Genomic DNA, 17,430 nt, shown 5'->3' on the forward strand with positions numbered 1-17,430 from the left:
GGAGCTTTCAGTGTATAAATATCAAAAATAAAAATTCAGTTATGTCAAATGTGGGGTTGGGTTAACATGAAGTTCATGAACTAACAGGGGAAGCCTCCACGGTTAGCTGGACTGGAGCTGAGGCAGGCTGGCTCCCCGAGCCAAATCCCTGTAGATCTTGGCTACGGTTAGGCACCACCTAGTGGCTGTCATTCATTCTGGCTTAAATATCAGCAGGGGCTCTTCTGGCTCTCTGGCTGGTTTGGATTTACAGGACAGTGACCTTTAATTAGTTGTTAGTTTAGCAGTTAGTTGACTAGTTGGCACTCATTTTATCAACATGATTCAGGATGATTGGGAGAAAACTGAGGTTATGGGGATGTGTCCTCTACGTTTTCTAAAAAGGGGTTATCTACAGTTTCCCTCCCCAGCCTCACTCATGTCTTCCCTACCCAAGATCAGAACTCTAGTCCGTCCCTGTATAGTACCGGGGCTGGGTAGAAGATGGAGGAACTAGTTACACGTATTTCTGAACTTCAATTATTATGGGGCCAGAAAATTGGATGAGACCTACAAAAGAGAAGGTATAGATAGAAGAATGAAGAGTTCCAGCTGTTGAGCTCTGAGCCACTGCAGTCTAATAAATCCAGGAGACTGAATTGGAACAACTGGTGAGGTAGAGGTGTGTATCCCCACATTTCAAGGAGAGTACAGTGATCAGCTTTGTCAAATGTTGCTGATAGGCCAAGTCATATGAGACTGAGACTTGACCATTGGACTTAGCGTAGAGGTTGTTGGTGACCTTAATAAGCTTCTTAATGGGGTGGGACTAGAATATGTGTTAGAGGAGATGAATTGAAAACAGTGAACATAGACTACTTTTTGGTGAAGTTTTGTAAAGGAGATCAGAGATACAAGGTGATAGCTTGCAGGGGAAGTGAGGACAAAGGAGGAGATTTGGATTTTGTAAGAATGTAAGAGAAATAACGGCTTGTTTTTTATAATTGATGGGGATGATCTAGAAGAGAGGAGGAAGATATGATTTTTGTTTATAAAAGTAGTATGTTAATTCTAGAAAATACAGTTAAATATGAGGAAGAAGATAATTTACACTTCTGCCACTGAGATAACTGTTGTTAATATTTTTTCGTGTATCGCTTTTTTCCTTAGTTTTTATTGTGATATAGTTCACATATCATAAAATTCACCCTTTTAAATATACAATTCAGTGGTTTTTAGTATATTCACAGATTTGGGTACCCATGACCACTATCCAATTCCAGAACATTTTCATCACCCCCAAAAGAAACCCATAACCATTATACTCCCCATTTCCTCTTTCAACCAGCCCCTGGCAACCACTAATCTACTTTCTGTCGCTATGCATTTGCCTGTTTTGGACATTTCATATAAAGGGAATTATGTAATATGCGGCTTTTTGTGTCTGGCTTCTTTCACTTTGCATGCTATAGCATGTGTCAGGACTTTATTCCTTTTTATGGCTAAATTTGGTATATTACTTTTAACATTCCTACAAACATATGTACATATACCCTTAGTACTCTCTTTAACTCTTACAGACTGGAGTCATATTTTTTATATAGTGCCATCTTTTTCACTTTAAGTATTTTCTCATATTACATAATCTTTGAAAACATTTGTAGTGCCTGCATGGTGTTATTACTAGACAATGTAATTTATTCAACCTAATTTTATTGGACATTTTTATAGTTTTGTGTTTTAAGGAGTTTTATAACAACCTGAGACGAACAACCCTTTTCTAAAACCTTATTCACATATCTGATTTTTATCCTTTAGTAAAAATTTCTAGAAATAGATTACTGATCAAAGGGTAAGTATATTTTTGAAGGCTTTTGGCAACATCGCTAAATTGCTTTGCAGAAGGTTGGTTGCACCAGTTTGCACCACCAGGAGCAGTATGTGAGATGCTTTTCTTATCCTGAACACTACTGGTAGCTATCACTGGAAAAAAGTTTCATTAGATGAAAAATAGTATCTCTCTGGGTTAATTTGAGCCTGTCTTTGACGGTATTGCTACCAGTAAGAAAAATGTCTAAGAAGACATGTTTACTTGGAAGTTTCCTAAAACCACCTAAAGTTCTTCCTGACAAAGTCAAACTTATTATGGTATATTTATTTAGCAACACTGAAAAAAACACATGTATTAAAGCAAGTTTGGCTGCGTCTTTTAAAATGAAAAACTTAAATTTCTGCTTTATTAATGTCTTGGAAAGGAGTTGGTTTTGATCATTAGTATTTTTTAAAAAGTCTTTTGTATTTTAGAATTGGTGATTTTCAACTACTTACTTAGTTAAGTTTTTGTTTTATGAAATTCATATCCTTGAAATGTGACTATTACACCATCCCATAATTGCTTATTAGGGATGTAGAGAGTTTTTAGAAATAACATTATAAATTAATACTACAGAAAAGTAAATACAGTACTAATTTTTAAATTTGGGTTTTTAGAGAATATAAGAACCCAAGTACAGTGGCACAGTTTTGGACAAATGAAAAGAACATTGGTTTCACTTATCTTGAAGACTTTAAAACATAAGATAAAGCCAATACGTCATTTATAGATCACAATTTGTATGGTACATTCTAGAGGGTACCTCTAAGTTTTTAATTACTTAGATCTAATCTACATTTAGATTTTTTAAAGTACATAAATATTTCTAGTAGTTCATTTTTATTTTATATTAATCTTAGGGGAAAATGTATGCTTTTGTTATTTAAGGTAACTACTGGGAAGAGTCTAACTTATTATAGAATCTGTTATTGTATTTTCCTATCTAGTTATGACAAATAAGACAGTAATATTTCATTTTATTGAACTAACAGCAGATTCAACCATCCTTATCTGTCAAAAGGTATATAAAAAATCAGCTATTGTGCAGTTCGGTTTTCAAGCTATATTTCAAGATAAATTACTATGTAGGTAGGTGGGTAGATGAGTTTATTTATATCAATATCTATATTTATATCTATATCTATATTTATATATATAGTATATATGATAACTCAAGTCACTAATCACTGCCCTAAATGGAGAATTAAAGGAATAGTCTTACGGATATAGGAGGGGATATGTATTTTTTTTTTAAATTAATTTATTTATTTTATGGCTGTGGTGGGTCTTCGTTTCTGTGCGAGGGCTTTCTCTAGTTGCGGCAAGCGGGGGCCACTCTTCATCGCGGTGCGCGGGCCTCTCACTATTGCGGCCTCTCTTGTTGCGGAGCACAGGCTCCAGACGCGCAGGCTCAGTAATTGTGGCTCACGGGCCCACTTGCTCCGCGGCATGTGGGATCTTCCCAGACCAGGGCTTGAACCCATGTCCCCTGCATTGGCAGGCAGATTCTCAACCACTGTGCCACCAGGGAAGCCCAGGGATATGTATTTTTTTCATGAAGCATTTTGTAATTGTTGCATCTGTGGTGAAAGATAAAATGTAGTATTTTGCCGTGTAATTATTGTTTTAATTTTTTTCAACCACTGTGAACAGTAACATATCTTATATCATTATATCATATCTTGTCTGTGCATTGGTCAGCCTTTTGAGTTTTTTTGTTTTTTTCTGATTACTCTAGGTTTTTGTGGATTTGTAAAGCAATTATATTAGTTTTTTTTTAAAGATTTTTAATTTTGCAAGGTAAAATAATGATAGCTACCATACATTGTGCTAAGCAACGTTATGTTATTAACTCAGTTATTCCATGGTACTAAGTGAGGTTGATATCACATTTTACAGATGAGGAAACAGAGGCTTAGAAAGGTAACCCAAGGTTACCCAGTTAGTAAGTTAAGGACAGAACTCGCACAGAAATCCAGGTTCATTTTAAGTATAATCCTTCGTTGCTTCTTATTTTATTGTTAATAATCTATAGAACTTTTTCTGAAGCCAGTAGAAGATTTGGAAGTTGAGTTCATTCCATTAGTAGAATGCTTTCTTTGTATAGCTGTGAAATAAAACCAGCCCTTTGGAATGACTGGCCAACTGTTATTCAGTAAAGTACTTGAGAAATTGTTTATACTTTTATGGTGCACTGTGAATTCTTTCCATTGTTAAACAGTAGAAAAACAGATCGTAGATTTGTGTTAACATTTCCAAATATATGTTTGAAACAGATTTGGCAACTGATCGGAAGCTCTTCCGTCTGGTCTCCAATGATTCCTTCATCTCCATTCAGCCGTCCTTATCCTCATGTGGACAGGACTTACCGAGAGACTTCAGTGACAAAGTGAGCCTGCCAAGTCACAGCCACCACCACCACATCGAGCAGTCTCTGTCCAGTGCCTGTGACACAGAAGTAGCATCTCTTGTCCCCTTACATTCACACTCTTACAGGAAAGATCACCGGCCGCGAGGTGTACCACGGACTTCTAGCTCTGCTGTGGCTTTTCCAGACACTTCACTGAATGACTTCCCTCTGTATCAGCAAAGACGTGGGTTAGATCCTGTTAGTGAGTTAGAATCTTCCAAGCCTCATTCTGGATCCAAAGAATCCTTGGTGGAAAATTCTTGTTTATCTGGGCAATTTCAGCTTGTTGGTGAGCTGAAAAACAGTAATTCTCAGCCACCTACCAAAAGTGGGAAGAGCAAACCCTTGAAAGCAGACAAAAGCATGGACAGCTTGCAGAGTCTGAGCACGCGCAGTAGTGGCTCGACAGAGAGCTACTGCAGTGGTACGGACCGGGACACTCACAGCACCGCCAGCAGCTACAAAAGTGAGCAGACCAGCTCCACGCACATAGAGAGCATCTTGTCAGAGCACGAGGGGTCTCCCCAAGTGGGAAAGAACAGCGCTCAGAAGAAAGAGTGCTGCGCTGAGCCAGAGGACAAGAGTAGCTGTGCCAGTGACAAAAGGACTAGCAGTGAGAAAACTGCCTTGGAAGTGAGTACGAATAGTGGGGTTCAAGAAGCCAAGGATTCTAATAACGCTGATGATATGCACAATCAGAAAGGTCTCAGCACCTCGGCATCTGAGGAAGCCAATAAAAACCCCCATGCAAATGAATTTACTTCACAGGGGGACACACCACTTGGGAAAACTGCTGAAAACAAAGAGGAGGAGAGCGATAAGTCAGCTGTTTCAGTGGATTCAAAAGTTGGTAAAGATGTTGGTGGAAAGCAAAAGGAAGGGGATGTACGACCTAAATCCTCCAGCTTAATCCACCGGACAGCCTCTGCTCATAAGTCAGGCAGGAGACGGACAGGGAAAAAACGGGCTAGCAGTTTTGATTCAAGTCGGCACAGGGACTACGTGTCCTTTCGAGGTATTTCTGCTACCAAGCCACATAGTGCTATATTCTGTCACGATGAGGACTCCAGTGACCAAAGTGACTTGAGCAGAGCGTCAAGCGTTCAGTCTGCTCACCAGTTCGGCAGTGACAGCTCTTCTAGCACCACTTCTCATTCATGTCAGTCTCCCGAGGGCAGATACAGCGCCCTAAAGACCAAACACGCCCCTAAGGAGAGGGGCACCGACTCTGAGCACGCACACAAAGCCCATCTGGGCCCTGAAGGAACTGGCAAGAAGCGGACAGCACGGCGGACTTCCAGCACAAATAGTGCCAAGACTCGGGCCCGAGTGTTGAGCCTGGACAGCGGCACAGTAGCGTGTTTGAATGACTCCACTAGGCTGATGGCACCCGAAAGCATAGAACCCTTAACCACTTCAAAATCAGATCTCGAGGCCAAAGAGGGAGAGGTGCTAGATGAGCTATCTTTATTGGGACGGGCTTCCCAGTTAGAGACAGTCACTCGATCTAGGAATAGCTTGCCAAGCCAGGTTGCATTTCCTGAAGGTGAAGAGCAAGACGCAGTCAGTGGAGGTAAGTGAATTGCAGGAAGAGATTTACCCAGGAGTCACTGTAATTTTTGGTGCTATTGATTGGAGTACCAATTTAGAGTGTATTTCGTGTTAATAGCCCCTCTTCCACTATGTTGTTAAAATAAACTTTCTTTCCATGAAGAGGGAGATGGTTATCTTAGAAAAGGTTTTGGTGTGAACACCAAGAAAATGTTTTTTTGTTGTATTATTTGAGTATGTCAGTTTGTTCTTGATGGCATTCACCTTTTCTAAGCCATTTGCCACCTGTTAATGTTTTACCAGGAGTAACAAAAAACTGGTCCCCTTCCTCCTTCGTACAGCCATAGCAACAACAAAATGTAGAATTTTATTAGGGCACCAAACCATTTTTAGTTCTCTCTTATACAATGTGTGCTACTGAACTTTCAGAATTAGGTCACTCAACCTGTTATATAAGATTTGTCCAAATATTACTTGAGCTCTGACTATGTACTTTGAAAACTTGTGGCTCTTTTTTTTGTCTGTCTCTTTGGTTTTATTTCTTGCTTACTCAAGTTTTAGGCATTAAAAACATTTTATTTTTTTTCTGTAACTTCACATTAAATTTATTAATCAGCGTTTATAGTTTATATTGACATTTATTGTCCATTAGTGGATATATAGTGCTCCCTATGATAACAGTGATGGTGTTTTGATTAAAGTAATAGCTTATTTGTTTCAGGTTTATGAGGAATTGTGCAAAATTTGATAGGTGATTTTTTATATTGTCAGTGTGTATTGGCCATTTTGTTTATTTCAGAGTTGTTTCTTGGTATTTCTTTCTGCCCAGAATAGTTTGCTTACTCTGTTTGGTTATTATGGAATCTCATTCTTGACTAGAATCAGAAGAATGAAGTCATGTGTTGCTAGCTAGCACGTGGCTTTTTTATCCTCCGCCTCATATCCTTTAATAAAGCTTATATCTTTAGTTGTAAAGTTTATAGTCTGTTGGTGTAGTAATGTTCAGTCTTTTATGAAAGGTTAAGCTGAGTTTTTTGTTTGCACAAACATTCTGAAACAAGGAACAAGCTTTTTCTCTCAAAGAATTCTAATTTCACCCACAGTGTTTTAAAAGTCCATAAAGTGGTAAACATTCTCTTCTTTTGGTATGGTTTCTAACAAAGATTAATTTCTAATGGGAATGTAGAAAAATGATCTTTAGTACCTAAGGAAGAAACTAGTCTGTCAGACCTGAATATTGAGAACTAATTATATCTGAAGTTGTAATCATTTGGTGACAGTATAGTAATTAAATTCCCTCAAGTCTTTGATGTGGGTATCATTCTGTTTTTTATAAAAGGTCTGAAATGCTTTTAGTGATTTCTCACACAAATCATATCAGATATGTTCACAATATGCAAGAAACCATTGGGTTTTAAATTATAGCTTAATTTTTATTAAAGTCATTAAAATAAGTTTTAAGAGTGAATATGCAATGATAGAAAAATATTGCTGTTCTAAATATTGTTGAAATGTAAATACTAAAATATGTGTAAGAGCTATAGTAAATCTTATGTCTTTGTATTTAAAATGCCATTTCCTTTTCATAGGGATGTGGGGTGTTCTGTTTTTTAGGAAAAGTTATATGGAGGTCTTATTTGCTTCTCAGTGCTGATCTTTGCTTAAGATGAGCCCTCATTTTTCCAGATTCCAGCTTTTCATTTGTTTGTGTTCTTATTTTTTTTAAAAAAAACCAAATCATCGACTGTTAATAAGAAACAAATAATGAACTAAAAATTTCCACGCACTTTAGTGGAATAAATGTAATCATCTATGGGCTGTGAAAAAACATTTTTTGCCAAAGGAAGGCATTGTCGGGGCTATTTTTATTTGAGCTTCAGTGTGTTTAGAATAAAAATAAGAGCAAAACTAAACTGCTTAAACGTATTGGATTTATATTTAGTTGGTTTTCATGACATTTTATTCGGGTCTTATTTGGGCTTTTTGGATGATTGGTGGTAGTGGGAGAGGATATATTTTGGTTTTCATTATTTAAAAATTATATAGACTCCCATACTTCGTAAAATTTATTAGATTGTTACTTCTCTTTGATAATTAGGAGAAATTTTTCTTGGCTATCTATTCTGCTTTACATACTCTACTCCTGAAATGTGTCAGCACAACAGAGGATACTGCTTGACCATTCACATGGCTATACATAAACCATAAGTAGATTTTATCCTAATGAATTCGGATGTGTTAATGAACTCTCCGACGATTTCTTTTTGTCTTATCTTTAAGCTGAATGGGTGTTGGTCCTGTGGAAGGATGGAACTAAGGAAGTGTACTTTAAAGTACTAAAATTAAATATTCTAAAATAGCAGGTACCTAATACAGTGACGTGGAGTCATACATCCTTGTTAGTATATGGGCTCATTGTAGTCATGACTCTGGGAAAGCTGCTTACCTTCTTAAGCCTTGGCTTCCTCATCTTAAAATGGAGATGATAATAGTGTCTATCCCATAGGGGTTTGTTTTTTGTTTTTAATAGATCTTTATTGGAGTATAATTGCTTCACGATACCATGTTAGTTTCTGTTGCACAACAAAGCTAATCAGCCACATGCATACACGTGTCCCCATGTCCCCTCCCTCTTGAGCTTCCCTCCCACCCTCCCTATCCAACCATCTAGGTGGTCGCAAAGCACTGAGCCAATCTCCCTGTGCTATGCTGCTGCTTCCCACTAGCTATCTGTTTTACATTCGGTAGTGTATGGATGTCGATGCTACTCTCACTTCGCCCCAGCTTCGCCCATCCTATAGGGTTTTTATGAGGACTAAAGGAGTTAATAGATGTAAAATGCTTACAACAGTGCCTGGCACATAGTAACAGCTTAATAGTGCTTATGTTTCTATTTCACAGGCCAGTCTGTTACGCTACTCATACGTATCCTGTCCTTAAAGTTGAAGAAAATGAAAAAAAAAAAAAAAAAAAAAAAAAGTTGAAGAAAATGATTAGATATAGAAATACATTAAAGATACTCTCATTGTGCCATTGTGAAACTCAATAATAGTAAAAATAAATAATCTGAATTCCTAATTTCTTACATAATACCAAAAAGAAAAATATTTTTATTAACATCTAATCTAGTAATATGGATTTTAATCTTACCTTGGCAGCAATATGTCATATAACTTTTCTTTTGATACTCAGTCACATAGCAAATGATTGTTTTCATAGGATGTCTCACCATTAATCTAGTACTTTGGTTAAAATTGGATTTCATCAATAATGTTCTGTGATTGCTTAGGCAGGAAAAAAGTTTTATGTTCAGGCTAACACATTTTCTATTGATGATCTCTTGTTTTTGCATTTAATTTTTCTTTTATAATTATAAAGCATATCTTTTTTTTTTTTTTTTAAACTTTGGGTTTATTTATTTAATTAATTAATTTATTTATGGCTGTGTTGGGTCTTTGTTTCTGTGTGAGGGCTTTCTCCAGTTGCGGCAAGCGGGGGCCACTCTTCACCGCGGTGCGCGGGCCTCTCACTATCGCGGCCTCTCTTGTTGCGGAGCACAGGCTCCAGACGCGCAGGCTCAGTAGTTGTGGCTCACGGGCCTAGTTGCTCCGCGGCATGTGGGATCTTCCCAGACCAGGGCTCAAACCCGTGTCCCCTGCATTGGCAGGCAGATTCTCAACCACTGCGCCACCAGGGAAGCCCATAAAGCATATCTTTAATAACTTATGACTAGTATTTTAGGAATAAAAAGTACAGACAAGTTATATATGATAGAAAATTATCCTGTTTTCTTTTGGGTAACTTAAACTTATATATTGCCTGATTCAACAGACTATAAAGAGCAACCAGAATAGGAAGGTTTATATTCATTCTGTGATTCTTTGTATTTTTTTCTGAATTTCTCAACCTCTGTTTTTCTGTTTGAGAAAATTATTTTAAATGTAATACTTGGGTCACTATTTTATAAGCATGAAATAGGATCCTATTATAATATTTTTGTGTTGGGAACCAAAGATAGTCTTTTTTTAAGGGAATATCACTTTATTTAAAGAAAAGCCAAATCTTCTTGATAAACAGTTTATGAGGGTTTGTACCATACATATAAATTTGATCCCAAATATCATTGAAAAAAAAGACAAAGACCACTGAACAGACAAGAATATGTGGATTAAAGCTGTTTTATTTTACTGAATAGAGGGACTCTAAATTCTAAGAAATTTAATTTTCTGATTTCCCAGTCAACATAGTAAGTGAGAAGAAGAAAATTAGTAGAAAGGGAAGGGTGCTTGTAGAGGATAAAAATAATGACAGCAGAAGAAACGCACTGCTAATTCTACGGAAGCTGGAATAACCATACACACCAGTGCCAAAAACACAGTGGTAGGGAGTCATTAAATGCAGGGCAAACTATCTTAATTTGTTCAAGGACATGATAGTATCATAACTTAATGCTGTATTACAGTATAACACACTAATAAATATATGTGATTAAGGAAAGATTGTATTATATTTAGTCTATACTGAGAAGAAAGCTTGGACATATAAAACCACATAGAAGAATGCTCATTAGATGTAGTAAACAGGTTTGGATGCTTCAGTTACTTGAAAAAATTATCTTCTCTTAAAGCAGTGTCAAGAAAAGAGGTATTTTATTGATGAGGCAAATAAGGGTTTGTGTATCCAATTCCCAAAACCAGCCCATTCTTTCTAGCAGCAGTAAAGTTCTGTATAAGGAATCAAACAGTTACATTTTAATACCACCTCTAATTACTAACTAGATAGTCTGGCAAGCCGTTAAACCTGTGTCTCAATTTCCTCAATTGTGAAACAGTAATAATAACTGTTTAAGCATGTCTCACAGTTAATGATCAGACTCTAACAAGCTTCCATGTGTCAAGTGCTTTTTAGATTTATTATGAAAACTAAGACACTGATGCCATTTGTAAGGAAGTTTTCCTTTTCAAATATGTCACTTCAAATATATATTCTTCACTAATGATCCCTTATTATGTGAATCTCCTGAAAATATATTCAAAACTGTTTCTGAGTGCAGTTTTCCAGGAGAGAGGGTCTATCAGACCATTTGCAAAGGATTCAAAAAGATTAGGAACCACCTATGAAAGTAAGTAATCCTTAAACTATATCTTTTAGGAACTGTTGCAAAATGACTCCAGAGTATCATTTAACTTTGTCTACCCAACTGTATTTGTTTGACTGCCTGGGATTATGGAGAGTATCAATAAAGATATGCAAATCCTCTAACTCAAGATACAGCAAATAATTTTGTTGTTGTTTGCTACTGTTTGTTGGTTAATGTGTCAAAAAATAGAGTAGACCTTTAAAATGTTTTCATAGATGGAAATTATTTTAATTCAGAATGAATGCTTAGAAATTGTGCAGATTCTTGTTCTTTGGCCTCCCAGAAAATGATGCTTATAAAGCATTTGTTTCTATATTAGAACAAAATCTTTGCATGCTGATGTTAGCATCGTTCTTGACTGACATGGAAAGTAAGAAAGGGAGAAGATGTTTAGATAAAATGGATTTCATGCCTAGACTAAAATACTTCCTTTACATTTTTTTTGCAAAATCATTTCAATGTTCATTTCTTCATATAGTAACTTAATTCTTAAGTAAAATAATTTTTACCTTGAAGAATATTTCAGTGTATTTCAGAATGTTTACATATATATTTTAATTTTCTGAAATGTGTATATATTTGTTTCATACTTTCATCTTTTTTCCTTAAAGTGTTTGCTTAAACAGCTTGCTTCTGTGGTACCAAAACACACATTTTTATTTTCGTGATCTTCCCAAATTTACTCCTTTTTTCCTACAATAGACACTCCCTGCTGAAAACAACACCTTTCTTGAGCAGTGTCTTCTGTCTAAATTTTTATCAATTCATTTACTAGCCATTGAGCTATCACAAGAGGCCAGCCATAGCAGCATGTAACAACTAGAAAGCAGCTTATTACATATGAATCCTTTCACTGAGCAGTCAGCTGTATGATTCGCATCATTTTTAAGTGACGTCTTTTTCTATATGTATTTTTGCTCATAACTTTCCAATTTTTGAGATACACTATGAACAACCCTCACCTCCTGCCTCACCAAATTGTGCTCTTTCGTGCCATCCCAGTCATCCTGAAAGTATATTAGTGCCTTTAATGCTTTCCCTGTTTTTTAACAGACTAAAACAAACGAAGTCTATTGTTTTAATACCCCCATATTAAAGAAAAATAGTGCATTAAAATAATTCACTATAGAATGTGTAGAATTTTCCTTAACTCGTTGAGATAAATGGGAAATAACTCCTTAGGCAGGAGGTGTGTATTTTGTTTTCTCTGTGGTCTTTAGGAATAGATCAGACCACAGCTGTCTAAAACATCTTCGGATGTCTGTGCCTTGTGCATGAGAATGTTTAAACTTAATTGAATGATTGTATCACTACTCCAGAAATAGAGGTAAATTATCTGAAGTTCTCTCTTAAACTTATGATTGTAATTCAGTCTCTTGAAGTCTTTTTAACACAAAGAAATAATTAGAAAGCCAAGACTCTTATAATTTTTTTAAAAATGTTAAAAAATTCACATTTGTCTAAATATATGTCCTTGAAAGTGCTTTATATCTGTCTTGCCGTTCATGGTTTTTGAATCACTTGAATGTTTGTGATTTTTTTCTCCTTTACCTACACATGCATAAAATTTAGTTGTACCTAGAGTGCTAAATTTTTACTGTTTGCATTTTATACTCTTATTATTATAATACTAGTTAATTTTATTCTTTGCCAGGGGATACTGAGTTTTAAGCAATATCAACTTCAAAACCAGGTTTTAAAGTGTTTTCTCTCTCCTCTCTGTTTCCCTAGTTAAAAGATTTTGTTGTTGTTGTTTTCTTTCTCTTATAAAGTTAAAGGATTCAAAAAGAGTTTTTTGTAGTTGGATTGTGGAAGTGAATTTTCATCAAGTAAGGCTATAACTTATGTGACTGAGCATGCTTACAGCAAATTATTTTTAAGCTTTAGACACTTTTTCCCCCTCGGCTCTAATAGAACTGGACCCCCACTGGAACCTGTTCTAAATGGAAATGTTCTATATAAGTAGCACCTTCCCAGGGGGGGCATGGTTTAATCTTATTTGTGTGACCATAAATAATAGCACAGTGTTTTCAGCCGAATGTGTGATCCTAGCTACTGTTAAAGGGATGACTCTAGTAAACATTGAATATTCTTTTATCATTGGTTATTTATACCCTGAATATTACAGAGGATAACATGGGCAGTAATCATAACTCCACTTTAATATGTTGTTCTATGGACGTCTAAACTTTTAATATGTTTCTAAAACTATATTATTAAGAAAATAGTGTTAATAGTTATTTTGCAGATAACAAAATGTAAGTGGTATGTTACTAGCAAAAAAAAAAAGTGCCTTCTGGAGAAGCCAAAGAACATTTTGACTACAAATGGACACTGTATTTTTGTTTTTTTGTCCCAATACTTCGGAATAACTAGCTTTTATTTTAAATTAACCCCATTAAGTCCTCAGTAGAAGGAAGATAGTAAAGAAAGCTGTTTCCTATTTCCCTTCTTCCTGTTCTGAGTATTCAGTGATCATCTATTACTTTTTTCCAAATCCTTCTGAATAATTTTAGTACATTTTATGGATTAAATTATTCTCTATAAATTATAGCTGGGTAAATTTACTCTGTTATTTTGGTTGAAACAACATATCTAAAACTAGAAAGAATGTTTGAAAGTTTCTTAAAAGAAGTGAATTGACCTGTAAATTGAGCAATAGTTTATTACAACAAAAGAATAGAAATCTTCAATATAATTTCAAAAATAAGTCTTGAATTGAGGTTTAAAATAGTGACTTAAAATTTCATAACCCAAATTAACCTTACTGACGTCTGAGAACCATTAACAGGTATACGAGTCACTCATCTAATTTCTCATTTCTTCTTTCAAGTGGCTTGTTTGCTTTGTTTTATCCTTCATCCAGTGACTGCCATGCCAATATTATGTTTTCTTCTTAGTGACAGTGCTGGTTACTGTTTGCTTTGTTGAGGTCTTGGTTGTCAGGAATAGGCAAAGCACACAATATGCTCTGTAGGTTACAGTGACAAACAGGCATCCTTGACTCTCTAAATCAGCACCGTACGATGCAGCTTTCTGTGGTGATGGAAGTGTCTGTATCTGGCCACATGCAGCTGTTGAGCGCTTGAAATGTGGGTCATGAATCTGGTAAATTGAACTTTTAATTTTCATTAATTTAAGTTTAAATAGCCACATATGGCTAGTGGTTACCATGTTGGACAGCACAGTTCTAAATAATCATATTTAATCAGCATTATTTGTTCTCACAGGTCATATATAATTTTTGTATACATGAGCTTTTACATCACAAGTAACAGCCTTTTCACATTAAAGGAATTTTCATTATATCACAATAAAACTGGTGAAAGAAAAGAAAAGAAGTATTAGCTCCGGGAGTCAAGTTTGGTTTGGATTCAAAGCCCCAGAGCCTAATTCTGATTTAGTTGTCTAACTTTAGAATGTCACTGGAGTGCGTGAGCAGAAAAAGAAAGAAGGAATGTAAATTGTTGACCCATTATTTGTGACTTACACTTCTTACTGGCAGAATCTTGCCAAGTGGGTGAAACAATTCTGTGCTTGTCATCCCTTTAATAAAAGAAAACATTGCCTAAAGATAGAGAAGTCCATGTCTTCTGGAGGTAATCCATATATTCCTAATTATAATGGATTAATTGCACAAAGAACATTCTCTGGAGCAGCCTGGGGAAGGGATAAAAGTGTAAACATTTAAAAGAATACTTTATTAAAATCAATATTTAAATTGATGGAAATGGCTGTTGCTAAGCAGAATAATGATGAGAATTAGTAACGCCTTCAAAATGTCAAGAACGCTTGTCAGAGAACTGAAGTCCAAATACAACATTGTTGATTTTGTAATCCATTTCATACTTGCTAGAAAGAAAGAAATTTTCATTTGTTGTAAAAAAAAATGTCATCTGGACTAAGTTGTTTTGTCTTTATTCATATTTAGTATCAAAATATCCTTTCTCAAAATCAAAATGATTCTTAAAATATTTAGATCACTATAGGAAACAATTGTTTTAGATTCAAATGGATAAACATCATTTTGCATTTTGTGTTAGAAACCCAAATCAGTCATGATTTTATAAAATTTTATGTAATTCTATTAAGCCATAGTTTTTGCCACCCACATAGGATTTCTCCATGATTTTGATTTTTGATTTTCTCATTGTTATATCTTTGGTTTTAGTTTGTACTTTATTGCTTTTGGATTAAGCTATGGGTTTCTAATTTTTTTGGTGATATTTTGCTGACATTTGCTTCCTAGTGTTGAGGGGACCAGTGTGAGGGCGTGGAGTTGAATAAAGTTCTATGGCAGCAAACTACTCTGCAGTTAACATATACACATGCTACCTAATTGAGCATTTAAAAAGCTAGTTGTGCCGCATAGCAGGCAGCGGTTTCACTTAATGCTGCCAAAACTGTGGCACAGGGTAGTGTGAGATAAACTCACTGCCTGACTCCTCGTCATCACAAGTACTATCATTGTTGCTCTTACTGTCTTCATGAAAGGAAGAAGTTAATGCCCCTTTACCATTGGTTGGAACTGACACATACAGTACTTTTAAGGCTGACTTAAAGGGCTAGTAGAGGAATATGGGACTAAATAAACAAGACTTATAGAAAAAGATTTAAAACAACAGAGATCTTAAAATAGAAAATTGAGGTTGAAGAGAAGACGGTGAGGCCAGATAACAGATCAGAAACGTTAGTTTTAAAGAAACAGTTACCTTTAACAAAAAGGAACGTGTGTAGTCCCTGACTTCCCACCCTCAAAGTAAAGGGAACTTGACTGACTGAGCCAAAAGGTTTTCATAGGTTCACTGTTATCTGTCGTACCTGGGGAGGACAGGCTCAGCTGCTGTTTACGCCTCTGACCTCGGCTCCTGTTTGACCTAAGTCTGTCTTGATGCAGCAGCACAGGCCAGCGAGGAGGCAGTGTCATTTCGCCGTGAACGCAGCACATTTAGGCGCCAGGCAGTACGGCGCCGGCACAATGCAGGGAGTAACCCTACCCCTCCTACATTGCTCATCGGATCACCCCTAAGGTATGGTATTTTAAAATTCCACCAAGCTTAGCATGCATGTAACAGACCTCTAACTTGTTCTGTCAGTCTCAAGAAAGCATTTATTAAATAGCTTTCTTTTTCTTCCAGTTTCTCTCTTACACCGTTACGCTTCTTTAGGCTTTCTCTGCATGTGACTGTGAGCTTATTGCATTATGCATGTCTTATATTGCATTATTTAAACAAAATGATCAGATTGGTTTAGCCAATTTTAAATCACAAGTATTATTTTAGGGCAGTTATAAAAATGTAAATAGAGGCCTTAAGTCAGCTTTTCATTTTTTTTTCTTACTCCAAATTAGTAATATTAATGCAGTATCTTTCCCGAACACCTTGAACAGTGTTCAATATGAACAAATATGGACTGAGTGGTGAGCTTGTTGACGTCAGCTTGATAAACCAGTTTGATTATTTTATTTCACTAAAATATGATATATTTTATTTTGCATTGCCTGAAAATTAATCACCAGGACCTAGTAAATGACACGGAACTAGAATATTTAATTGTTGGTAACTTATGGTCAGTTGGAGGTATGTATATACAGATATATATATTTGTATGTACATTTATGGTGAATTTCTCAACCTCTATAGTATGCTGAACAAAAAAAAATTATCCGTCCAATATTCCTAATTAGGAAAGCATCTATTTATAATCTTGGGAGTAATTTTTTATTGAAATTCTTAAGCTTTTTTATTCTCAATTATGTCAAATCTAATGAGCCTATGGCTTGAATTAGAAATATAAAAAAACCTATTCAAAAGATTTATGCTTTATTTAAAGAATACAAATATGGACGAAAATATATGTGCTTGCTTAAGCAGTGCGGATGTTATTATACCGTATGCTCTTATTAATCTCTTGTGTCCAAAAAGCATCATTACCCAAATTATTTTACTACATTTTGAAATTCAAAAGGAAGAAAAGTTGGTGAAATAACTGCTGTTGAATGCATGGTAGGTTTGAAGAGATAAATCCCTTCCCTTGTTAAAATCTTGTTCATGAAAGTAGCAAAATCCTTATATCTTTAAATTACTGCTTTATTTTATATTCCCCTTGGGATTTAAGACTTGATTGTTTTTCTGAGTTTTACATTACAATCAGGAACTTCATCTTTCATAGATCATGTTCCTAATTAATCCTGCAGTAATACCTAATTTATAATGCAGTGTGGATTAGTTAAACCAATATTTAAAATACAAAAATGGGAAAGCAACCATTGAAAAGAAACATTTGGTCTAGAAATCTTTTCTGAGTGCCTTTACTTTTTGTGAGCCCTCCTCTTCTATTTCCTTTGCTCCCTGAGGTAACTTTTTTTTGCTGGTGGATTTGGGCTGTAGTCCCAGCCTGCAGAAGGTGCTCACCGTTTCATTTTACTTTTCCTATTTTGTGTTTTCTAACCTCTTTTTTTCCCCCTTGAATAATAAT

General features: G+C 35.6%; 1 protein-coding gene across 6 annotated transcripts in view; it reads left to right on the forward strand.

Annotated features, from left to right (window-relative positions):
- The window catches only part of PCNX1 (pecanex 1), a 166,580-nt gene that overhangs the window by 57,286 nt on the left and 91,864 nt on the right, over positions 1-17,430 (forward strand). For 3 of the 6 annotated variants that reach the window (XM_036841725.1, XM_036841727.1, XM_036841728.1), the window contains exons 6-7: positions 4,129-5,835; positions 15,851-15,983. In XM_036841725.1, the coding sequence (XP_036697620.1) occupies positions 4,129-5,835; positions 15,851-15,983 (1,840 nt within the window). The remainder of the gene's footprint in view (positions 1-4,128; positions 5,836-15,850; positions 15,984-17,430) is intronic. The other 3 variants (XM_036841729.1, XM_036841730.1, XM_036841726.1) reach the window with 2 other exon arrangements.

Source organism: Balaenoptera musculus, chromosome 2 (assembly GCF_009873245.2).
Source record: "Balaenoptera musculus isolate JJ_BM4_2016_0621 chromosome 2, mBalMus1.pri.v3, whole genome shotgun sequence".
Taxonomy (NCBI): Eukaryota; Metazoa; Chordata; class Mammalia; order Artiodactyla; family Balaenopteridae; genus Balaenoptera; species Balaenoptera musculus.